Genomic DNA, 26,951 nt, shown 5'->3' with positions numbered 1-26,951 from the left:
TAACAGATGAGGGGGAAATGTACTACACTGATGACATCATAATACAATTAGATTTTATTTGAAAAAATATGAAAAACTAAGATATATATATATATATATATATATATATATATATATATATATATATATATATATATATATATATATATATATATATATATATTTATTTATTTAATTTTTTTGTCTGTATAAAACTAAACAAATAAAAAAAATATGTCCACCATATCTAATATATAGATATATAATTTTTTGTATTTATTTACTTAATTTATTATTTTTTCACAAATTCTCTGAGTTATAGAATCTAAATTGTCATTTTAATGAAACTTATTAAACAGGCAGTAATAAAGTCCAAGGTCTCCATGGCCTTCTCTCAATTACAGTGGAATATGACTGGTGATCCAAAGCTTCTCAATATACATGCCCAATGTTACTGGCTGCTTCAGAAGTGCAGATGATTCCTGCATAAGGCACAGGCTCTTCATGAAAAAAACGTAATCATGTGACCAGTGTGCACTCTATTAAAACTTTAATGGGTTTGTACATCTATTTTAACTTTAATGGATTACACAGAATGGGATGTCAGTAAAATTGCATTCAATGCATAATTAGTTAAATGTGAGTCACATAATTATATTTTTGCGTCTTGATATATTGTTACACATCTAACTGAACTTTTAAACTTCTGGCAGCTATTTTTATTTATCTGCAGTTTCACATCCTAAAAAAAACTTCTGTATTATAGTCAAATAGGAAAACATGATACTGACTTTTTAACTTTTTATCTTGTTTTTGTTTGAACAATATATAGACAAAAGTTTGCAGACATCTGATCATTACATTTGAATGTGATTTTTGAACATCCTTTTCTATGTTAATGGTTCATTTAGATGAATAACCTGCACTCTTCTGAGAAGATGCTCCACTAGATTTTGGACCATATTTGTGAAGATTTTTGGCATATTTTCATGGAGCTGTGCACATTATTGCATGCTGGAAAAGGTCTGGGTCTTCTAGTTGAAGTAAAGAAAAATGTAATTTGACTTTATTTAAAGACGTCCTATACAATTGCGTAATTCCAACATTGTGGTGACAGTTTGTGGAAGATCTATATATGGCTGGAAGTCAGGTGTCCGAAATTTTTTTTTCATTTATATATATATATATATTTATTTCTCTGTTGTTTATTTGTGTGCATATGTCTATATGTATTCATTATGCTAATAAAAGACTAAGAAAATTCCACATGCATGTCAGCACTTTCCTCTTGCCACTGCTGTTTAGATAAGAGCCAAAAAATGTGTTCCATCCTTGTCTATGCAGTTACTGAAGATGTGTAACGAAATGCCAAGATGCAAAAAATATAATTACACGATTCATGGAAGTGTCAAGAAAAAAAAAAAAAAGGAACTGAACTAATACAAAGTTACTTCACATATAAAGAAGGAAGAGCATTTGTCATACTGGTCTCTAAGAGAAACATGAGCCTTTACTCACTGCATGTTACTCAAAGTGGTTTTGTAACTCTTTTTGGGTTGTTCCTCTGTGTATCAGGTAAGACTAAAACTCTCACATTCTTGTATAACGTGTGTATCCTTCATTTCTTAATAAACTCTTGCTGACTATTTTCATTATGTAATGGCTGTTAAAATATTTTATTTTTTATAGACTACATTTGTCTCAGTGGCCACAGTGATTCCTGATAATCCTGATCATCTGATCATGAATCAGTGTCTGAGTAAAGCTTATTCTGTTTCCTAATGTGGCTTGTTGCAGATGTAGAGAGTATGAGAACACTGACAAATGTAGCAGTCAACTACGGAGGATCTGTGACAATTCCATGTCTTTATGACCAGCAATACAAAGCAAACCCTAAATTCTGGTGCAAAGGAAAACATTGGTTTTCTTGCACGATAGTAGCCTATGCAAACACATATGGAAGTATATCAGTGATCGACCATCCAGCTCATAATATGTTCACTGTGGAACTGAACCCTGTCTTTGATTCCGGAAAGTATTGGTGTGCTGCAGAAATTGGTGGACCAGGGACCATGGATGATCGTGTATATTTATACCTGAAAGTTAGTCAGAGTAAGTAACTTTAAAGAAATATGAAATATTTGTAATAGAGTCCCTTATACCATTTATTTGCTGCCTCTTATATTCAGGTCCTGGTTTGTCTCTGAGGGAGAGCAGAGTGAGAGGTGAGGAAGGAGGCAGCATCACAGTAGAGTGTTTCTACAGCTCTGCATATCAGAATCAAAAGAAGCAGTGGTGCAGATTTAATGATATGAGCTGCAACTCAGTGGGGAAAACTAAAACATCCCAGAATTCAGCATTGGTCATCAGTGATGATGGGAAAAGTTCCTTCACTGTGAAGATGAGTGGACTGAAGAAGCGTGATGCTGGCTGGTACTGGTGCAGTGCAGGAGATCTGCAGGTTCCTGTGCATATCAGTGTTGGTGCTGAAGCTCCAGGTATTACATTATAAAGAAATAGATAGACATAATTTATTTTTATTTACAGTCTTCTTCCCATTAGGGGTCGCCACAGCAGATCATCTGCCTCCATGCTACTCTGTCTTCTACATCTGCCTCAGTAATTACAGTAATTACACTTATGATGTCTTTAAACTGAAGAATCATGGAGTTACGGTTAGATTTTTTATATATATATATATATATATATATATATATATATATATATATATATATATATATATATATATATATAAAATTATATCTCCCTCGATATGTGGAATTGTCAGGATTTTCTCCTTTTAAGAGAAATATTCGAAGCTGGACATAAAACGAAAAGCACTAGACTAGTCATAAAAACGCAAGTGGCAACTATTTTGCACCCGTGGCAACCATTAACAACACAAAATATGAGTTTCACAATGCACTACAAATCGTATGTATTTCGGCGAACTACAAATCGTATGTCCGGTTTGGAGTGAGTAAACACAGTGACACTGCGCTAATTCTAGTTTCTTTTTTATGCCTCTGGCAATGTTGTAATATTTTTAATAATAATAATAATAATAAAAACAGTCTAATCAAACATGCGGTTTGCCATTTAATACGTTCCTGGGAAAACTCAGACTTGAACTATGTTCCGCAATTAAAAAGGATTGCGTTTGGTTGGTGTGGGGTATGGAGACGAATGATCCGCTGTGGCGACCCCTAATGGGAGAAGCTGAAAGAAGAAGAAGAAGATATCTCAATATATACTGTATATATATATATATATATATGTAAAACCCTAGATCATCCGTCTTCACACCCCCCTGTCCTCTACATCTGCCACTTTCAAACCATCTACCTGCATGTCTTCCCTCACCACATCCATTAACCTCCTCCTTGGTCTTCCTCTTTTTTGTCTCCTTCCTGATGGCTCCATCCTCAGCCATCTTCTACCTGCATACCCCATGTCCCTCCTCTGCACATGTCCAAACCATCTCAATCTCGCCTCCCTCACCTTGTCTCCAAAATGTCCTACATGTGCTGTCCCTCTAATAAACTAATTTCTAATCCTGTCCATCATCATCACTCCCAATGAAAACCTCAACATCTTTAGCTCTGCTACCTCCAGCTGCATCTCCTGTCCTTTACTCAATGCCACTGTCTCTAAACCATACAACGTCGCAGGTCTCACCACAGTCCTATACATTTTTCCTTTCACTCTTGCAGATACCCTTTTATTACAAATCACTCCTGCTGTATATATATATATATACACACACACACACACACACACACACACACACACACACACCCACACCAACAGTAATTATATGCTTATTCTGCATACAATTACTGAGGAATTCAGGAGTTTGCCGAACAACATGTACTGTAGAAGGAATAATGTTCGATTATACCCAATATATGTTTCTGATTTTAATGATTTTTTACCTACAGCAATATCTGACTTGTCTTGCAGTAATAAAACCACGTGAGTACAATTACACACATTTTCTTGAAGAAAAAAAAAAATTTTAGTGTGCAAACCAAACACTGTGCTATTTAATCAGAAGTGAACATGTGGCTATTACACAAGATGCAAATAAAAACTTCAAGGAATTGTGTACATACATATGAACTCCATTATATGTACAGGAAAAAGATGTTAAGTACCAAAATCATATTGTTATTCATAATTGGGCCCAATGGAATAATAACACACAAGTCCAACAAACAACTTGGGAATTATTTTATTTGCGATTAACAATCGCTTGTTCCGCTCGTGGAAGGAGTGTCAGTAAACGCAACCGCAATTCTAACTAACCTCATTAGTTGGAAAATGTTCTCCAGCTGTTTATTTTTAATAACGATTAGTTTTCTAGCCATTCGTTGACCTGTTCCAACCTTTTTAAGATGTTGCAGCCATCATAAAGAGTAAACTGCACAATTAAGGTTCTTATCGTCCTTTAAAAGGTTTCCATGGAACCCTTTCTGATAGAGAAACTGCACAGTATCATGAAGTGTATAAAAGTCTGACCAAATGCTAAAGGAATATTCACTGTAATTGATCTCTGCTGTGTTTCTGTTTCAGAAATTTAGTGCAGTTCTGCATTGCACACAACTGAAGGATGTGATCTTGGTGGTTCTGAGAACTTAAGAAGCTGGCACTTCCAACTTGTTCAATTATTTTCCTTTAAAAAGCACAATGTCGTGTGTTCTTACATATTAGTTAGAGTTTAGTATCCCAATGTCCTCCATCTATCTATCTATCTATCTATCTATCTATCTATCTATCTATCTATCTATCTATCTATCTATCTATCTATCTATCTATCTATCTATCTATCTATCTATCTATCTATCTATCTATCTATCTATCTATCTATCTATCTGGAATATCACATGTACATAAGAATTCAGGCTTTTCACCACAACGTTCGAATTTCAGGTGCCTCCTTTTTCTCGTAATCTGCACCATGATTGTTGTCCACCTGTGAAAATGTTTATTGACATTGACATGATTTGAAAAGACCTCACAGCTGGCAATGTATATCAGAGCAAGCAATGAGCCATGAGGTCAAAGGAACTGCCTGCAAAGCTCAGAGACAGGATTGTTGCACAGATCTGCGGAAGGATACAAAGAAAAAGCTGCTGCACTGAACTTCTCCAAGAGCACAAATGTAAGAACTGTGCCACAACCAGGACTCTTCCAAGACCTGCTTGCTTGGACAAACTGAGCAATTGAGGGGGAAATGGGCTTTAGAAAGAAAGGTGATCAAGAACCCAGTGGTCACTCTGACTGAGCTCCAGCGATCAGGTGTGGAGATGGAACAAAGTTCCAGAAGGACATCCATTAATGCACCCCTCCACCAGTCTGGGTTTTATGGCGAAACAAAAGCCCCTCTTCAGTGCAAAAGCCATGAAACCCTGAAAAATCTCGGACTGTGTGGAACAAGATTCTCTGGTCCGATAAAACCAAGATTAAACTGTTTGGACTCAATCATGCTAAGAGGGTGTTTTTCTGCAGCAGTGGCTTGGCAGCTGGTCAGGGTTGAGGAAATGCTGAATAGAGCAAAGTATGGATTTATCCTCACCTGTTCTAAAGTGCTCACAACATCAGTCTGGCCCCGAAGGTTTAACTTCCTACAAGACAACAACCCTAAACACACAGCAAACAACATAGGAGTGGTTTACAAACAACTCTGTGAATTTCCCAGAGTGGCCCAGCCAAAGGACTTGAATCCTATTGAACATCTCTGAAGAGACTTTAAAATGGCCGTCCACCTACAGTCCCCATCCAACCTGACCCATCCTGAGAGGATTTCGCCTAATCCTGGTGTGCAAAACTGTTGCTTCATACCCAAAAAGACTATATAACCAATTTAGAGAAATAAACAATGAAATTGATTTTACACTGCAAATTCACAGTCACAAATAATGTTGCCAAATGCCAAGTGTTCTATTGGTCCTGGTGTCGGTTAATCAGATTTTTTTTAGTTTAGCTGGTCAGTCACTAAATCTCTGTGCATTGTGGTGACAAACAACATTGAAAGCAAGAAGAGGAAGTATTTGACCTCAAACTCGTTGCCTTAACAGATACAGCAAACCAACATGAGTAAACACACTGATTGCACAAAAACCAAAGGACACTCGCTTAAGTTTTTTGCTTGACTTGAAGATTTTAGTTTTCTTCAATTTCAGATGTGTTTGCTATTTATACACTGAATAAACCATTATTATAACTGTTATTATACAAGCTAACTCAATATAATTCCTTTTTCACCATTTCTAATTACATAAATATACAATATAACACATGACAGAATCTACAAAACTACATGAGATGTTTTTTAATCAATTAGCAAACAGATGTATTGTTATAAAGGTCCAGTGAAAGCCATTGTTAAATATAAGTGGTGGCATCGGAAAACCCCTACTTCTGTAGCGTTATAAATCGGTCTAGAAATAGATTGACCTTCTGATCAAAATTTGAGTGATAGTGCCCTCTCGTGGTATAAAAGGGGAATTGTCCTATGAGAATCTGGTAATATTTAGTTAGCAGAATTACAGTATATTTATTCTAGGTGAGGGGTGTAAAGATCCACTCCGGTCAGGATTCATTTATATTCACTATACTGACTTCATAATACAATAGTACGATTCTTATAAATATAAAAAAAAAACTTTTGAATAGAGGTTGTAAACAATAATAATAATAATAATAATAATAATAATAATAACATTATATATATATATATATATATATATATATATATATATATATATATATATATATATATATATATATATATATATATATATATATATATATATATATATATTATTTATTTATTTTTTTTTTTTTTCTTATTTTTTATTTCTAATTTTTATTTACAGCATTGGCATTGAGCACCCCATATAAACAAACTAGCATGATCCTAATGAGGTTAATTGACAAAGGTCGGTAAGATGATTGGCACTTCACTAATCTGTGAAAGACTGTGTCTACAAACTGTGGAACAATTTCAGAATAATGCTCTTCAACATAAAGTTGCAAAACAGTTAAATATCCCATCGTTTAAAGTACATAATATAACTAAAAATTTCATAGAATCTGTAGAAATCTCTGTTAACAAGGGACAAAGGGCCGGAGCTCTTTTAAAATGTAATGCAACAAAGTGGAAAACTGTTCTGGCGTCAGATGAATCAAAGTATAAATTTCTGTTTGGAAACCATGGACACCACATCCTCCAGACTAAAGAGGAGAAGGACTATCTGGCTTGTTATCAGCGCTCAGTTCAAAAAGCCACATTTCTGATAGTATGGGAGTGCAATAGTGCCTGTGGAATGCTTGCACATTTGGAAAGGTCTGCATCAATGGTAAATGGAAAATATGCATGCATCCAGAAAACATCTATTTTAGGTAATACCTTGCATATTTGAGCAAGACAATGTTAACTGCATACTGCAACTATTACAATAGAATGACTTTGCAGTAAACGAGTCTGGGTGCTGAACTGGCCTTTCTGCAGTAGACCATTTGGAAACATTTGGAGCCTCATGAAACGAAAAATACTACAAAGGAAACCCCGAACTGTCGGGCAGATAAAATCCTGTATCAGACACATATGGGACAACATTCCTTTCCCAAAACTTCAGCAACGTGACTTCTCAGTTCCCAGATGTATACGGACAGAAGGCTTAATGCGACACAGTGGTAAACATAACCCTGTCCCAACTATATTGAGATCTGCTGCAGCCATCAAATTCGAAATAACCTTATTTTTTTCTGTAAAATAATACATATTCTCAGTTTAAACATTTGATTTGTATTTTTGTTTTATTGTGAATAGAATATGGATTGCATTATCATTGCATTTATTTACAATTTGGTTGTATACGTATGTGGTTCATGGAAGTGTGCAAAAAAAAAAAGGAGAACTAAACTAATTCAAAGTTACTTCACAAAGAAGAAGGAAGAGCATTTGTTATACCTGTCTTTAAGAGAAACATGAGCCTTTGCTCACTGCACTTTTCTCAAAGTGGTTTTGTAACTCTATTTGGATTGTTCCTCTGTGCATCAGGTAAGACTAAAACTCTCACATTCCTATATATTGTGTGTATCCTTCATTTTCTAAACTCTTGTTTATTCTCCGTTCATGAAGCAAAGGCTGTTAAAATCTTATACTATTTCTAGACTATATTTGTCTCAGTTTCCTGAGTTAGTCCCAGTTTTTTCATCTTTTTTCTTCATAAATCAGTGTCTGATTAAAGCTAATGCTGTATTTTGATGTGGCTTGTTGCAGATGTAGAGAGTATGAGAACACTGAAAAATATAGCAGTCAACTATGGAGGATCTGTGACTATTCCATGTTTTTATGACCAACAATACAAAGCGAACTTAAAATATTGGTGCCAAGGGTATTATTGGGCTACTTGCAGCATAGTAGCCTATGCAAAGACACATGGAAGGATATCAGTGATCGATCATGAAGCCCAAAATATATTCACTGTGGAACTGAACCCTGTCTTTAATTCTGGATGGTTTTGGTGTTCTGCAGAAATTGGTAATTCATGGATCATGGATGATCGTGATTATTTGTACATGACAGTTAGTAAAGGTAAGAAACCTTGAAGGAATATGAAAGATTTGTAATAAAGTCACTTATATTTACATTTGATGCCTCTTTTTTTCAGATCCAGGTTTGTCTGTGAGGGAGAGCAGAGTGAGAGGTGAGGAAGGAGGCAGCATCACAGTAGATTGTCTCTACAGCTCTGCATATCAGAATGAAAACAAGAAGTGGTGCAGATTCAAAGATCGGAGGTGCACCTCAGTGGGGAGAACTGAAACATCCCAGAAGTCAGCAGTGGTCATCAGCGATGATGGTAAACATTCCTTCAGCGTGCAGATGAGTGGACTGAAAAAGAGTGATGCTGGCTGGTACTGGTGCAGTGCAGGAGATCTGCAGGTTCCTGTGCATATCAGTGTTGGTGCTGAAGCTCCAGGTATTACATTTATTTGAAAAATAATTGATAGAATGTACAGATAGAAATGGTTTGTATATAAAACATTTATTCGTTTATGTATTATTGAAATATAAAACACCTGAAAAAAAAAACAGTGTTATCATGCGTATTCTGCATACAATTACTGATAAATTCAGGCGTATACCAATGAGACACTGGAGAAAGTTCGAGAGTCTCTGTACGGGAACTAGAAAAGATCGAAAGACACGAAACATTAGTGTGTTTCATGCTTTTAGAGATTAATGTTAGATGATATTGAGTACATTTTTCTGATTGTTCACCTACAGCATTATTCAAGACTGTAGGGTCTGGCAGTTCTAAAACCATGTGAGTACAAACACACACTTTTTTCTGGATAAACATCTGCTTAGTGTGCAAAACAAATTCTGTGGTATTTCATCAAAAGTGAACATGTGGCTATTACACAAGATAATTTTATGCTAGTAAAATCTTCCTCATGGGTCAAGGGATTGCTTAAATATATATATAAAATCAATCAGTTTCATATACACAGGAAAGAGAAATTTAGTAAAAAATCATATTGCCACTCATAATTGTGGCTATTGGTATAATACACAAAAGACCAACAAATAACATTGATTGTATTGATTGTTCCACTGTATATAGAAGGATAATCAGTAAATCCACCTCCGATTTTAAAATAGTCTGAAAGACACGATGTGAAATGTAATTTAAAACAGAATGCAATTATTTGCACATTTTATAAATTCATATTTTATCCACAATAGAACATAAAAATTATAGCAAATGTTGAAATTATGGAAATGTCAAATTTTAAAGAAAAAATGAGGTAGTTTTGGATTTGATGGCACTTCTAAAAAAAAAAAATGGGTACAGGGCCATGTTTACCACTGTGTAGCATTCCTTCACCTTTTAACAACAGTGTGTATATGTCCTCGGACTGAGAAGACCAGGTGCTGGAATTTTTGAGGAGGAATATTGTCCAATTCGTGTCTGATACAGTGCTGGGTCTTCTTTGTCATCTTTTTAATTTCATAGACATGATTTTGCGGTTTAGTATTGTCTTGCTGAAATATTCAAAGCTTTTCCTGAAAATAAAGTGGAAAATCTGGATGGAAACGTTCATCTAAAAACTGTATACACTGTTCAGCATTGATGGAGCCTTTTCAGAGCTGCCCTTTAAAGATCTATAAGCATTTTTCCCCATACCATCAGAAATGCAAGCTTTTGAACTGAGCACTGAAAACAGTTCCCTCTCCTCTTGAGTCTAGAGAATGTAGTGTGTGTGTGTGTGTGTGTGTGTGTGTGTGTGTGTGTGTGTGTGTGTGTGTGTGTGTGTGTGTGTGTGTGTGTGTGCGTGTGTGCGTGTGTGTGTCCCCTTAAGAAAAAATGTGAAGTGAATGCAAGTCTAAGCACATACTAATGTCATATGCACAGTGATTGATTCCTGACTTGTTTATGTTTCAGAAATTTAGAGCAGTTCTGCATTGCACACAACTGAAGGATGATCTTGGTAGAATTGAACTTCAAAAAAAAATTCTGAAAATAGTGAAGTGTGCTATTTCGTAAATATCAGATCGAGCTAGTATCCCAATGTCAATAAAGTTATCTATCTATCTATCTATCTATCTATCTATCTATCTATCTATCTATCTATCTATCTATCTATCTATCTATCTATCTATCTATCTATCTATCTATCTATCACATCATTTACATTCTCAGTTAGCGGTGATTGTCTATCATATAGCAAATTAGCATTCTTTCTCTAAATCATGAATGAACATATACTGACGTTACGTGTGTATATTGTTGTGTTGTTATACTATTAAAAATTTATTATATTAAAGCTTGTGTTAGTCTCCTACATGTTTCTGCACCTACAACTTTTCTACCAAATATCTATGAGAGATTTTAAGGTGTGAGTGAATTACAGGATTTGTGTGTAAACAACTTTCTTTAACAATAAGAACAAGATAAGAATAAAACACATCAGGGTGCACTTTTGCAGAACTGTTATAAACATAAAGTACCCAGAATATATGTTTTTCTGAAGTACCATATACTTTCATGCTTTTGTCATCTTTTATAATGTGTTTTTTCTTTTTCACAGAGATCCGTGGCTGTGGAAAAGAAAATCAAAACAAAATAATTTTATAGATCAGCAGTTTATAAAACTGAATTACACACCTTAGAGTTTTTTTTGCTTGACTTGATTATTTTTGTGAATGCTACTATTTCGGATGTGTTTGCTAATTATACAGTGAAGGAATCGCTATTGTAACAGTTAAAGCTATCTCAATACAGTTTCTTTTACAATGACTCTCATAGTTCTCCAATTACTAAAATATACAACGTACTGTAACACACTGCAGAAGCTACAAAACTACTGTAGATTAGTAGAATGGAAAATAGATCAGTAATTAAACAATTATTTTGTTAAATATAAGTGGTGGCCTGGGAAATCCCCTACTCTCGAAATAATTAAAAATAAAAATTTAATGAAAAAGCTTTCTTTTTTTTTCTCCCCTTGCAATCTATCTATAAATAGATTGAAAGACTTTCCCACATACTAAAAGCAAAATACAGTACACAGGATGACTCTGGAGTTTCTGTTCCACATTCTTCCATAATTTTTCTTATTTTTTATTTTATAGAGATATTTTTTTCGAGATATAGAGATTTATAGAGATATTTTTATAAAGAGATTTTTTATATTTTGTATAGAGAAGGTCAGAAGGAGTTGCATTGTGTGGATTTAGAGAATCCGTACGACAGGGTGGAGAGAGAAGTTAGGGTATTGTATGAGGAAGTCTGGTGTGTCAGAGAAGTATGTGAGGGTGGTGCAGGACATGTATGAGGAAAGTGTGACAGCAGTGAAGTGTGCAGTAGGAACAAAAGACTGGTTCAGGGTGAAAGTTGGACTGCATCAAGGATCGGCTCTGAGCCCTTTACTGTTTGCAGTGGTGATGGACAGGTTGACAGATGAGTTCAGACAGGAGTCTCCCTGGACTATGATGTTTGCGGATGATATTGTGATTTGTGGTGAGAGTAGTGAGCAGGTTGAGAAGAGCCTGGAGAGCTGGAGGTATGTGCTGGAGAGAAGGGGAATGAAAGTCAGTAGGAGTAAGACAGAGTACATGTGTGTGAATTAGAGGGAGGGCAGTGGAGGGATGCGGTTGCAGGGAGAAGAGGTGGAGAACGTGGAGGAGTTCAGGTACCTGGGGTCAACAGTGCAAAGTAATGGAGAGTGTGTTAGAGAAGTGAAGAAAAGAGTGCAGGCAGGTTGGAGTGGGTGGAGAAGAGTGATAGCAGGAGTAATTTGTGATAGAAGAGTATCTGTGAGAGTGAAAGGGAAAGTTTATAGGACTGTGGTGAGACCTGAGATGTTGTATGGATTAGAGACAGTGGCATTGACTAAAAGACAGGAGGTGGAGCTGGCGGAAGCAGAGCTGAATATTTTAAGGATCTCGTTGGGAGTGACGACGATGGACAGGATTAAAAATGAGTTTATTAGCGGGACAGAGCATGTACGACGTTTTGGAGACAAGGTGAGGAAAGCGAGATTGAGACGGTTTGGACATGTGGAGAGGAGGGACATGCGGTATATCAGTAGGAGAATGCTGAGGATGGAGCCACCAGGAAGGAGGAAAAGAGGAAGACCAAGGAGGAGGTTTATGGATGTGGTGAAGGAAGACATGCAGGTAGTTGGTGTGACAGAGGCAGATGTAGAGGACAGGGGTGTGTGTGGAGACGGATGATCCGCTGTGGCGGAAGAAGAAGAAGAAGAAGAAGAAGGAGTGGAAGAGAAAGATTTATTTTGTCCATCCTACATCACCAACTAAGCAGGTAAAATACAAACTTAAATAATTAGGGGAAAAAACAGGTCTGCACAAGTACAGGAAGTGAGACAGACCACAACGGGCGAAATGAAAGAAAAATAAAAGAGTAATGGTGCCCTCTAGTGGACCAAAAGTGGAAAAAAATATCCAACAAGAATCTGTTAATATCTGGTATATTTTAAATTCAAAAGTACAACTTATTTATTCCAGGTCATGGGGTGTAAATATCCACTTCGTCCATGATTCATTTGGATTTATTATAAAGTAAAAATAAGACCAAAAATATTGTGTAAATATCCCCCTAAAAAAACTAAACTTTTTTTTTTTTTTTTTTTGTACAATTTATATTATATTTATATACCTGTATATATTGACCATTAATAATGTAGTTGTTTAACTATTAATCATATACTGCATATATTAATGTAATCCAATGATATTGGCGGCTTCATAAGGGCAGATGATTTCTGCTTAAGGCACAGACTCTTTTTCAAAGAATGGGATCATGTGACCAGCATGCACTCTATCTATTTTAAATCTAATGTGTTACACAGAATGTGACATAAGTGCAAATGCATTACATGCATAATAAATAAAATGCAGTGGTGGGCCGTGTCAATCCACCTCTCAATACCATCATTATGACACCACCGCTGTAGAAACCATTAATATTATAGAGAAACACGGTATAATAGAGCGCTGCATCACAGACAGAAAAGAATACAGTAAGAATGAATGTGAATACTAAAGCAAGAAACCCAATAAAAACAATTCAACAAGTTTTCTTTCACTTTCATCTCTAGCAAAAGCATCAATATTAACCTTATAAAATAACCCCAGGTTTTCTGTGCAATTGTGTGCAGTTTTTCTATGGATACACTTTTTTTCCTGGGGATTTGAAATGAAAGCAAATTACATGTTTTTGTGCAAATATGAAAAAATCCAGTGTAAATGATGAAAAAGCTTAACAGTTTTAAACTTTTTCAGCTGACCTTTAATTACAATGTTCAGCTTTTCTTGAAAAGTCCATCTTGAAAATGTCCTTGTAAATGTACCTAAACCAAATCCCTTTCTTCTCTTATAGCTGTTGTGAATGAAAAAAAAAACAGCTATTAAATCCATAAATAAGAACTGTATATTGTTTGATAGTTCTGACTGGTGCACTTTCTGACCATCCAATCAAAGGACATGAGAATGCCGACGTGATTAAACACCTGTGAAGAGGGTCTCGGAGTGACCAATTCTCAGTCTGATTGGTTACAGCAAAAGCTTCAGGCAACATAGAACATATGGTAAAAAAGCCTGCAGTGCTCATTGTGTAGGACTTATGGCAATACGTGATGTGGCGGCTGAAATCGGTTCATGTATATTCATGTACAAAATTATATTAAAGCATAAGTCAGTGATCCTGATAAAGTTTAGGGCAGCAGAGACGGCCTTGCTGGCCATATTGCATATCATTATATATTTTCATGATATGTTGTTACACACCGAATTTCAGATAGAGGGATGAAACTCAAATGGTTTACATTGTCCTTATTTAAATCATCTGCAGTTTCACATCTCAGGAAATAGAAAGCATCAGGATCTTTATTATGGGATTGTGATAAATTTAGGAATCGACTGAATTACACCGCAGTGTTGAATGATCTATTCTGATAAGTCTGAAATTGTAAAGTGGAACAGTAACAGCTTTGTAATGTCACCATCCTGCTCATCTAAAAGGGAATAAGTGCCTTTTGTGTTTAGTTCCTTTTAAAGTAAGTTTCCCAGACAGTTTTTCTTTCCTTGCCACTGCTGCCCCTGGCTTCTTAATGAGACCTATGCAAATCTACATCTGGACTTCTGTAACAAAGTCAAATCTCAAAAAAGGCTAAAACACTGATGTTTTAGCTCTGTGAATGTAATAAAGAACCACAAGAATTGGTAACGTCCCATTTGCTGTAATAGATGGTCCACTAGATTTTGAAGTGTGGAGATTTGTGCTTTCTGTGAATTCTGGCACAAGGGTGTTGGTAAAGTCAGGTACTGATGTAGGCATTGGTGGGAAGTAATGAAGCACAAATACTTCGTTACTGTACTTAAGTACATTTTTCTGGTATCAGTACTTTACTTCACTATTCATTTTTAGGACAACTTTTAACTTTTACTCATTACATTTTTTTTACACAAATATCTGTACTTTCTAATTCTTACATTTTAAAACCAGGCTCGTTACTTTAGTTTTAATCCATTTGGTCTAATGTTAATATACTTTCTCAGCCCATCAACCGATTTCCTGTCATTGTGCAGCTTTTTTCAACCATCTGGTGTATCATTTCCTGGCTCTCACACACCACAAATGTAGGCTGTTAGCTCACGATAAGCACAGCGATAAGCACAGTAGAAGGCAATAAGAAGTATGTGATTAACATGTCAAGTCAAGTCAAGTCAAGTTTATTTCTATAGCGATTTTCACAACAGACATTGTCTCAAAGCAGCTTTACAGAAATCAACAGTCAAGGTGAATGGTGTGTATTTGTCCCTGATGAGCAGCCGTGGCGACTGTGGCAAGAAAAAAAACTCCCTTAGATGTTATGAGGAAGAAACCTTGAGAGGAACCAGACTCAAAAGGGGAACCATCCTCATTTAGGTGACATCAAGAGTGTGATCATAAATCTTTCAACAATACAGAACACTGGAGAGTGAGAACTAACATGAGTACTGGAGTATACTTAACGACTACCGCCCTGTAGCCTTGACCTCAGTAGTGATGAAGTGCTTCGAGAGACTGGTAAGAGACTTCATCACTGCATCACTACCAGACACACTGGACCCACTACAGTTTGCGTACCGTCAGAACCGCTCTACTGAGGACGCCATTGCTCATCTTCTCCACACCACGATGAGCCACCTGGACCAAAGAAATGGGAATTATGCAAAGATGTTGTTCGTGGACTACAGTTCAGAGTTTAACACCATAATTCCCTCCACACTCACCTCTAAGTTGGAGGTCCTGGGACTCAGCCAGCCGCTGTGTCAATGGATCTCTAACTTCCTGACAGACAGACCACAAGCCGTACGGGTGGGAAAACACACCTCATCCACCCTCACCCTCAGCACTGGCGCCCCCCAGGGTTGTGTTCTGAGCCCCCTGCTTTACTCAATGTACACACATGACTGTGTGGCCACATCCAACTCCACCACCATCATCAAGTTTGCTGACGACACTGTTGTGGTGGGTCTGATCTCCAACAACGACGAGACGGCCTACCTACAGGAGGTTAAAAATCTGGAGAGATGGTGCCAGGAGAACAACCTTCTCCTGAACGTCAGCAAGACTAAGGAGTTGATCGTGGACTTCAGCACAAAGCGGGAGCGGTCATACCAACCTATAAACATCAGCGGGACCCCAGTGGAGAGAGTGGACAGTTTCCGGTACCTTGGTGTTAACATCACACAGGATCTGTCTTGGTCCTGTCACACCAACACCCTGGTGAAGAAGGCCCGGCAGCGTCTGTACCATCTGAGACGCTTAAGGGACTTTAAACTACCCTCTCAGGTGCTTAAGACTTTCTACACTTGCACCATTGAGAGCGTCCTGACGGGAAGCATCACTTCCTGGTTCGGGAACAGCACCATGCAGGACAGACGAGCCCTCCAGAGGGTGGTGCGTTCAGCTGAACGTACCATCCACACTGAGTTTCCTAACCTGCAGGACATCTATAGCACGCGGTGCAGGACCAGAGCCAGGAAGATTATGAAGGACCTCAGCCATCCCAACAATGGACTCTTTTCTCTGTTGCGTACAGGAAAACTCTTCCGCTCCCTGAAAGCGAACACAGAGAGAATGAGGAGGAGCTTCTTCCCGCAGGCCATCCGGTGTTTAAACCAGGAAACACCCAGGATCTAGAACTGGCCCACTCTCTCCACCATCATCATCACACTTCTCTGTACATATATTCACCTTCGCACCACGTCACTTTAAAACATATCTCACCGTTCGCACCACGACACTTTAAACTCTGGACTTTTTATTTTATTCATACCACATGGACCATATTGCACCATATTGCACATGGACACTTTACGGACCTTTACACCACACCATATCGCACACGGACACTTTATGGACAACCCACCACAATTGCCTATTGTTTACATATTGTTTACATTTCTATTTTGTTTACATCTTTCACTACACACTGTTTACTGTTTATATGTATATTTGCTCATACATTATCCTGTTATATATATATATATATATATATATATATATATATCTTTATACCTTATATTCTTTTATTTTATTTTATTTATTTTATTATATTTTATTTTATTTTAATAGCCTTTCTTATACCTTATAGTTATTTATCTGCCTCCTTTTCTTCCCCCATCCTATTCCCTCAAGCCGGACCATCGTACAAAACATTTCACTACATGTCGTACCCTGTATGTATGTGTATGTGATGAATAAAATTTGATTTGATTTGAGTACTGGAGTATAAGATTATAAGTAAATGTCCTATCTACAGTCTTTGGTATAAAAGTAGGAGCTACTGAGCTCAACATTTGTGATCATCACAGATCCAGCATCAGCTTCTCCATGCCAGAGCCTTTAAACACTCCAGGAGGTCCAATGTCAAAACTCCACACATGTAGTGGGATCCAAATGGCACTGGTACGTCTCTAGATGTTTCAGGATGTTTGCGAGTTCGGCATCTACTTCTTTAAAGTCCATAATCATCATGAGGTGGGACGTGACTGAAGCTGGCCAAACCTCAGGATGCCTCGGGATGGGGAGAGAAAGAGAAGCAGTGGAGAGGAACTAGCGTAGTTGCTGTTCATGATATTAACAGCACAAGTTGATAATGTGCATGGGATCAGATGTTCTGGAGCACAAGGTTATAATGTAAGACGTATGTTATGTGTAGGCTTTGCTGAAAATATATGTTTTTAATCTGCACTTAAACTGGGAGAGTGTATCTGAACCCCGAACACTGTCAGGAAGACTATTCCAGAGTTTAGGAGCTAAATGTGAAAATGCTCTACCGCCTTTAGTGGACTTTGCTATTCTAGGAACTACTAGAAGCCCAGAGTTTTGTGATCTCAGGGAGCGTGACGGATTGTAGCGTGTTAAATGACTCGAGAGATACATGGGAGCCAAACCATTTAGTGCTTTATAAGTGAGTAGCAGTAGTTTGTAGTCTATTTGAAACTTAACAGGATGCCAATGTAGGGACGATAAGATTGGGGTTATATGATCATATTTTAGATGTTCATTAGGGTTGAGGTCAGAGCTTTATAGAAACTAATGTACAACCATTATTATTATGCTGGAACAGGTTTTGGTCTCCTAGTCCGAATAATGGAAAAGTTTAATGCTACCACATCCAAAAACATCCTATACTGTACAATTGTGGGCCTCCAACTTTGTTTGTGGAACAGTCTGTAGAAGAATCACATTTGGCTGGAAAAGTCAGGTCTCCCAATACTTTCGTAGATATTGTTTGTATGTATGTATGTATGTGTGTATGTGTGTGTGTGTGTGTAGCCCGGGAGATGAATAAGTAATGACACCGGACACAGATAATATATTTTAACGGTGATCTTTTATTTTCAGACTGCACGTTAAGCAGTGCAGCGTTAATGATGCAAACTTTGGGGAAGATGGAGTTGGAAGGGTAAGACTAGTGAATACCTGGTTAACAAACAAAAAGTCCGCTTCTCTTATCACAGTGCTCATATAATCGTTCCAAGTCACAACAGTAAGGAACAAAACTTTGTTCACCCAACTAATATAGACATAATATAAACAACCCATGAACATAGACAACGGTAGCAGCCCCTGATGTTAGGAAACAAACAGACACATGAATATAACATCTGCACAGAAGACTGAATAAGGCTGCTTAAGTAACATGAAATACATGAAAATACGATCCTTTATAACGTTACATTGTTGTGTGTGATTAATGCATAATACAGCTAACACAGTGCAAATATCATTACACAGCACAACACGTGCTCTTACACTTAAACCTGGATTATTACATCACAGTAAATAACTTATGACTCAATGAGTTTATAGAGAGAATGGAATCAATTACAATGTCCCAAACAGACTTATTACAGGATATTACAGACTCGTTCTTGCTCTACACATGTTAAAGAAACAAAATACAGAACTTATTTCAATAAACATGCATGTACATGGCAAATTAACCCATTTTGTGGAATAAAAAAAAAAGTTACAAAACTTACTCTGATGCTTCCCGCTCACCCAAAAACGCACGAGGCTAACGAAGTACTTTCTCCCCTCTGGATTAAACAGAGTAACCAGATCTTAATATCTCTGGTCCACATAAAATTATACACAAAACTATTTAAGAAAGTCTTATACTGATTATATTTAATCACTTACGCTTCTTTTCCACACCAAACGAGATATCCCAAAAGAAATCAGTCATTCTTTGTGCTTTATGGCTAAATACACGTGCACCAACTAGATGTTGCGCTCTGTTTACCGGAAGGAAACAACCCTTTTGCATTATAGTTCCGTTTCTTAAAGGGCCAGCGAAACCTTTTAGCAGTGCATGGAAAAGTGCATTAGTACACACTGTGTGTCACACACTTAACACAAAGCCTAAATAACATGAATACACGTTGTCTTTTTAACCTGGTTACATATGTATGTATGTATGTATGTATGTATGTATGTATGTATGTATGTATGTATGTGTTTAAATATTCATTTTTTATTCGTGTGAATGTATATCTGTATTCATTCATTATGCTAATAAATGAACATGGAAATGTCACATGCATGTCAGCACTTTCTCAATTATTTGGTTTAGAGCTTGTGAGAGTAAGAGACAAAAAAAAGGGAAAAGCGGAACTGAACTTATACAAAATAACCACAGAGAAGAAGGAAGAGCATTTGTCATCTTGGTCTCTGAGAAAAACATGAGCCTTTACTCACTGCAGGTTGTAGCTCTCTTTGGGATTTTTCTCTGTGTTTTAGGTAAGATTAAAACTCTCATATTTATGTATAATGTGTGTATCCTTTTACTTTTTAAATAAACTCCTGTTGAATAATTATTTTTATGATTCAATGGCTGTAAAATATTTTCATTTTTCTAAACTAAATTTGTCTCAGTGTCATAGTGATTCCTGATTTTCCTGATCACCTTGTTCTTCTCGAATCAGTGTCTTAATAAACTAATGCTGTTTTTTTAATGTGGCTTGTTACAGATGTAGAGAGTATGATGTCACTCACAAATGTAGCAGTCAACTATGGAGGATCTGTGACTATTCCATGTCTTTATGACCAGCAATACAAAGCAAAACCTAAATTCTGGTGCAAAGGGTACCATTGGTCTACCTGCAGCATAGTAGCCTATGCAAACACAAATGGAAGTACATCAGTGATCGACCATCCAGCACATAATATGTTCACTGTGGAACTGAACCCTGTCTTTGATTCTGGATCGTATTGGTGTGCTGCAGAAATTGGTGGACCAGGGACCATGGATGATCGTGTATATTTATACCTGAAAGTTAGTCAGAGTAAGTAACTTTAAAGAAATATGAAATATTTGTAATAGAGTCCCTTATACCATTTATTTGCTGCCTCTTTATTTAGATCCTGATCTGTCTGTGAGGGAGAGCAGAGTGAGAGGTGAGGAAGGAGGCAGCATCACAGTAGAGTGTTTCTACAGCTCTGCATATCAGAATGAAAACAAGCAGTGGTGCAGATTCCATGGTATGAGCTGCAACTCAGTGGGGAAAACTAAAACATCCCAGAATTCAGCAGTGGTCATCAGTGATGATGGGAAACGTTCCTTCACTGTGGAGATGAGTGGACTAAAGAAGCGTGATGCTGGCTGGTATTGGTGCAGTGCAGGAAATCTGCAGGTTCCTGTGCATATCAGTGTTGGTGCTGAAGCTCCAGGTATTACATTTGATTTTATGAAACAATGGAAGGAAACGATTCATGTTTATTTGCAGACACTAGCTATCTATCTCTCCCCGGGCGTCGCTTCCTCCCTTAAGCCCCTGCGTACTACGTTGGTGCTGGTGGGGAAGGCTTATGCCTTGGCAGATTAGGCCGCTGGTTGCCTGCATGCCATGGCAGTAATGCAGGCATACCAAGTCGACATGTTGCAAGAGCTGGATGCGGGACACATCCTGGGCCGCCAGTTGCAAGAGCTCTGGCATGCGGTGGACCTGGCTCTCAGAGCCACTAAAGAGACCACTAAGGACTTTGGCCGGTTCATGGCCGCCCTAGCCTCTGCTGAGAGGCGTGTATGGCTCACCCTGTCAGAAATCTCTGACAGGGATTGGGCTGTGCTGCTAGACGCCCCCCTCATCCCACGACCTGTTAGGAGCTAGGAATTCTATTTTCTTCCATTTAAGGCCCCAGACCAGGAAAAGCTGAATCGGCTGTGTCCAGTGTGAGCACTGGACACTTACGTCCACAGGACGAGTCCCTGGAGGAAGTTGGAACAACTGCTGGTCTGCTACAGCCCTCCAAGAAAAGGCCTCCCTGCTAACAAGAGACTCCTAGGAAGACGCGATAGCGTCAATAATCCACCTGCTGAGGTGGATTATTGACGCTATCGCGTCTTCCTAGGAGTCTCCTTCCCTCAGGGAATTGGGGACTAGAGACGTTTTAGCTTGTCACCATCCTTGCCAATTGAAGTAAGCCTGGTTTGTTTTTGTGTTTTGTTTTCATCTGTTTGGGGCACTTATCATCTGGTTTTATCCTGGTCAGACTGGGTGGACTGGTCAATTTGACCAGCCTGATTGTTCAGGTGATTCTACATGATTAACAGGTTCTAACTGGTCAGGTTTGAAGGTTTTAGTGGGGGTTTAGATATTTAACAGGCTGATTCTATCTGGTATGATATGGTGATTTTTAGAGAAGTTTTGTACAAGTACAGTTTGATTTCTAGCTAGTCAAACAAGTTCTAGCTGATCAGTTTAACTTGTTTTAAAAGGTGTTTGAACACACAAACTAAAACTATCTAATTTTAGTTGGCCAAGCTTGATCAGTTTGGTCAGGTACGATGATTTTAAATTTTTTTGTCAGTTTAAATACTTAACCAGTAGTTAACTAAGTGTTTATTAGTTTGAAATGCAATTGAATCCATAAACATTTCATGATATTTCTGCTTATTTTTCATAAACCTAAAATTTCCTTTAGAAAGCAATTTGACATGACTTTTGCACAAATAAATTACCAGAAAATACAGCATTTTAACATTGTCCTTATTGTAAAAAAAAAAAAAAAAAAAGATAATTTAATTATGGGAAATATCAATAAATCATTCTTTCCTTTCTTTTTTTATCCTCACTAACATGTTTCACATCTGAATTTGTGTTATCAGGACTGCCTCCACATAGATTACAAGATAATGGATCACCAAGGTATTTGTTTTTTTAACCTTAAAACCAAATAGGTACAAAGTTTTACTGCATAGAAAATTGGACATCTTGAACAAAAAGTACAAAAAGTAAAAATTTGTCATCACCCAGTCACACATTTTGACATTTCTACATTTTATGACAACCATTTGATGCCATGCCCTTTTTTGACACAGTGATTACACAATACTGGCACTTTGCACCAGCTCCGGGATTTTATTTGTTCTCATGGTGGTTGGCGCAATCGTCTGGAGGCTTCAAAAGAAACGAAGTCTGTAACCTTTGTACATGCATTCTCAAAAATGTGTATATAAATATGTATCTGATGAAATAGAGCCTACCATTTCTTTTTCTTGTTTCTTTCTATGTAATGGTTAAACCATAATAACTGTGGTATGTATTGATTATATTTACAGAGTCTTACCTTTACTCATTTGATCTGAACTTACTGTCTGTATTTATCACTGAAACAATACATACTTTGACTTCTTAACTATAGTGCTTGGTTCTATGAAAGTTTCACTATGTATATATTTTGTGTGTATATATATATATATATATATATATATATATACACACAAAATATATACATAATGAAACTTTCATAGAACCAAGCACTATAGTTTCCTAAAAGACCATTTATACCAAGTCAACAGAAGCTTTAACACTTTTTCTTTCTCTTTTGCAGCTGGAATATTAGTCACAGACAAAGGATGTGCCAAAAGTCTGGTAAGTGTTTTACAGTAGTAAGCCACATAGTCATCAAACCAGGTTTGAGTTTCTTTGTTTAAAACCTCAGAACCACCATCAGCAAGTTTCCCCACAAAATGTGTATAAAGAAAACAAAGATTCTTTATTAATCACAAAATTCTGATCTATTTCTGATTATGTAAATTGGGTTGTGTTTATGTTTGTGTCTTCAAATGTAGAGTAAATATAGAGACGTAGAGAACAATATAAATATCGTATATCATAAATATACTCATGTCAAAATGTTACATTTTTGGTTAGTTGTCCAATCTTTTTACTGCTGCTTTTTAAGTACAATTTGTTAAATTACAAATTAACAAATGTGTAAAAATTTCCTAATTTCTTAGAATTGATTAAGTTTGAGTTAGCCAACATTCTGTACAAAAATTCTGCACCATTAATAATGTAAATAATGCTCCAAGTCACAGATAATATACAGGTATATGATATGATATGATCTATGACTCAATAATATTAATATTTGCCCTTAACTCTTAATTATTAATTCCTTGTATGCTTAGTGCATTTATAATTTAAAAAAGCATTAATTCAGATATACACTACTTTTAACATCACATTATTGGTCTTTAGTGCAATTGCATTAGTGATCTAAAAAAGAAAATACTATGTTCCACAATGTGAGTCACACATTTCTTTGCTGCACACACACACACACACACACACACACACACACACACACACACACACACACACACACACACACACACACACACACACACACACACACACACACACACACATTTTGGTTTGGTTCCTCTCAGGCAGTTTTTGTTTCCTTTGCCATTTCTTTGCCTCTGGTTTCTCAATGAGACCTATGCAGATCTACTTCTTTCTACTGTAATAATAATGTATTTGCATTAAAGTATGTTTGTATATATTTGTGTATGTATCTATGTGTATAATATATGGACAAAAGTATTGGGACACCTGACTTTTCCAACATTGTGTGGTTCTTTCTCAAACTGCTACCACAAAATAGTATGGCATGTCTTTGGATGTGGTACAATGCATTTTCCCTTCACTTCAATAGGACCATGTTTCATCTTGACAACACCCCTGTACACAAGCCAGCTCCATTAAGATATGGTTTATATTGGTTGTAGTAAAATATCTTGAGTGACCTGCTATAGAGCTCTGACCTCAACCCTAGTGAACACCTTTGGGATGAATTGGAACGCTGACTGCACCCCAGGCCTCCACATCAGTAACTCATTTTACTAACACACTTGTGGCTGTGAGCACAAATCTCCACAAACACACTCCAAATATTTCAGTCAGTTGTCTGCAAACTTTTGTCTATATAATGTATGCTGTATGTTTTACTAAACAGTATTTACTGTAAAGTATTTTAGTGGTCCTAATTATAAAGAGTTACAGTAAATGTGTATTCATGTGCAGGATTCATCAGCTTCTGAGCCAGAAGTGACTTACACAGCAGTCAGACTCTCTCACCATCCAACAGGAGGAGAAGTAAGAATCAAAACTAAATAAAGGCTGAGGCACAAAAAATGGTGTGACTCAGGTGTCAGTAAAACTGTTGAGCAAGAAACCAGATGCAGTAAATTTAAACTAAATTAAAGGCCAGACATATACATGTATATATGAATTAAATGTATTACTTTTCTTTTTTTTCAGGTCTCTCCAGTTTCCTGTGACGACCCAGTCATCTACAGCTCAGTAACACAGTAGAAATAAGAGGTGAGTAAAATAATAACTTTACCCATTTACATGGCTATTCACATCAAGAGGGACATACTGCCACACTCAAGTGTAATATTATAGAAAAAATCATATAAAATTAATGAATCTTTTATAACAGCATATCCTGTAGTGTTTTGTTCTCCTATACCACAATCATTTGCCAACTGCACCTCATACATTGGAGAAACATGCTAGTTCTTTCCATCCTGTGTTATAACCACTTTAAATACAGTAGTCATTCTCTCACAGCCTCTCTTCTATCTCTGCCTTGAACCTAAAAAAGACTCGCTTGTCAAATTACAGAAAAAGTTGACATGAAGATATTCCTAGGGTAAAGAAAAATCTCTGGGAGGTACAAAGCAACCGGTACTAAAGACTCCTTCCAAAATAAACATCTCACAGAAAACGTTTCCAGAACAACAAATGCACATGCTTTTGTGTGCAGAATTCACCGTACATATCTACATGTGTTGCCATGGAAATGCTAACATATTAGCAGGAGCTCATTGATATTAATATTAATCTACCCCTTCTGACCAATCAGAATAGTGAATTCAGCAGCTGGGTTAAGAGCAGGGTTAAGAATATTTGTTTAATCATCAAGCAAACAATAAAAAGTTGCAGATATAAATATAGACATGGAACAGGCAAGGATTAGGCACATTTTGCTGACAAAACAGTTCTGACCCATCGAGCATTAACAGCATTAACTTGAGCAATTTGAGCTACAGTTGCTCGTCTGTCGGATCGGACCACACGTGCTAGCCTTTGCTCCCCATGTGCATCAATAAACCTTGGCTGCTCATGACCCTGTCACCGGTTCACTACTGTTCCTTCATTGGACCACTTTTGTTAGATACTGACCACTGCACAAGAGCTGCAGTATTGGAGATGCTCTGACCCAGTTGTCTAGTAATCACAATTTGGCCCTCATCAAACCTGTTAAATCCTAACACACTCCCAATATACCCCAACCACTAACAGGTGCCACAATGAAGAGATAATTTACTCAGTGTTATTCACTCACTCATGACTATACATTGTCATATATAGTCGAAAAATAAATTGATTAAGACAGCTGTGAAGGAGAAAGCATGTGAACACACGAGGACAGAGTGACGGATGGAGACATTACGTGAATGAAAACAAACACATACAGAACACGTGGTTATGACAACAGATACTGGAAAATGGAAATTCATTAATAATAGCACTTGGTGCAAAGCGGAGAATTTCTGACAAGCAGTGCTGTGGTGCTTTTCATCATTGTTCTCAGTATTAATTATGGCTTTAGTATTAATAAAAGGAAAACATTTTTAAAAGTACTTAAAATAAAAAAAAAAAATAAACTATTATAAATAAACTAGGAATTTTGGAATTGATCTAATGTTTTATAATCTAATTTATTTGTAATTTTCCCCCTCAGGCTACTGGAAAAAAACAAAACAAATCTGCACTGGAAAGACTCTGCAAGCAGTGGTGGTACTACACACCTTATTTCATATTTCTCTATTCAGAATCTGGAGTCATTCACTCTAAGATAACATGAAGCCATGTGGAGATTTGTCCTTTCTTTCACAATCAAAAAATAGATTTGCGTCAAAAAAACCGCAGGTCTCCGTGCTGGAGGAAGTTGATTTTGTAGTAGACAGGACATTATGACACTTTGCAGAAGTGTGTGTATGAATACATGTTGACGAACCACAAGCTTCAGTATGTACTGCTTTTCCCTCATCCCAAACATTTTATATATATATATATATATATATATATATATATATATATATATATATATATATATATATATATATATATATATATATATATACAGTACAGACCAAAAGTTTATATATATATATACAGTACAGACCAAAAGTTTATATATATATATACAGTACAGACCAAAAGTTTATATATATATATATATATATATATATATATATATATATATATATATATATATATATATATATATATATATATACAGTACAGACCAAAAGTTTGGACACACCTGCTCATTCAAAGAGTTTTCTTTATTTTCATGACTATGAAAATTGTAGAGTCACACTGAAGGCATCAAAACTATGAATTAACACATGTGGAATTATATACATAACAAAAAAGTGAACTGAAAATATGTCATATTGTAGGTTCTTCAAAGTAGGCATCAAGAGAATGCCAAGAGTGTGCAAAGCAGTAATCTAAGCAAAAGGTGGCTACTTTGAAGAACCTACAATATGACATATTTTCAGTTGTT

The 26,951-nt window shown here is 36.7% G+C and overlaps 1 protein-coding gene and 2 long non-coding RNA genes across 7 annotated transcripts in view; 2 read left to right on the top strand and 1 right to left on the bottom strand.

The window, feature by feature from the left end:
* The window catches only part of LOC310717408, a 216,760-nt gene that overhangs the window by 59,456 nt on the left and 130,353 nt on the right, over window positions 1-26,951 (bottom strand). The window lies entirely within an intron of this gene.
* On the top strand, window positions 1,458-26,464 carry LOC310717391 (polymeric immunoglobulin receptor-like). 5 transcript variants are annotated; one of them, XM_083525332.1, is made up of 9 exons: window positions 1,458-1,554; window positions 1,777-2,091; window positions 8,661-8,969; window positions 22,186-22,225; window positions 22,399-22,493; window positions 22,911-22,951; window positions 24,392-24,463; window positions 24,629-24,691; window positions 26,121-26,464. In XM_083525332.1, the coding sequence occupies exons 1-8, from the start codon at window positions 1,482-1,484 to the stop codon at window positions 24,680-24,682; spliced, it is 999 nt and encodes a 332-aa protein (XP_083381458.1). In that variant the 5' UTR covers window positions 1,458-1,481; the 3' UTR covers window positions 24,683-24,691; window positions 26,121-26,464. The 5 variants fall into 5 exon arrangements, with proteins under 5 accessions (XP_083381458.1, XP_083381460.1, XP_083381462.1 ...); XM_083525334.1 differs by lacking the exon at window positions 8,661-8,969 and adding an exon at window positions 2,169-2,477; XM_083525336.1 differs by having other exon boundaries at window positions 1,473-1,554; window positions 1,669-2,091.
* LOC310717409 lies at window positions 3,298-5,110 on the top strand. The gene is made up of 2 exons (XR_014530826.1): window positions 3,298-3,954; window positions 4,555-5,110. It is a non-coding gene; the product is annotated as an uncharacterized lncRNA (long non-coding RNA).

This window comes from Silurus aristotelis (genome assembly GCF_946808225.1).
Source record: "Silurus aristotelis genome assembly, chromosome: 22".
NCBI lineage: Eukaryota > Metazoa > Chordata > Actinopteri > Siluriformes > Siluridae > Silurus > Silurus aristotelis.
The sequence above is the reverse complement of the archived record's forward strand: the minus strand, read 5'-3'. Positions and strand labels throughout refer to the sequence as shown.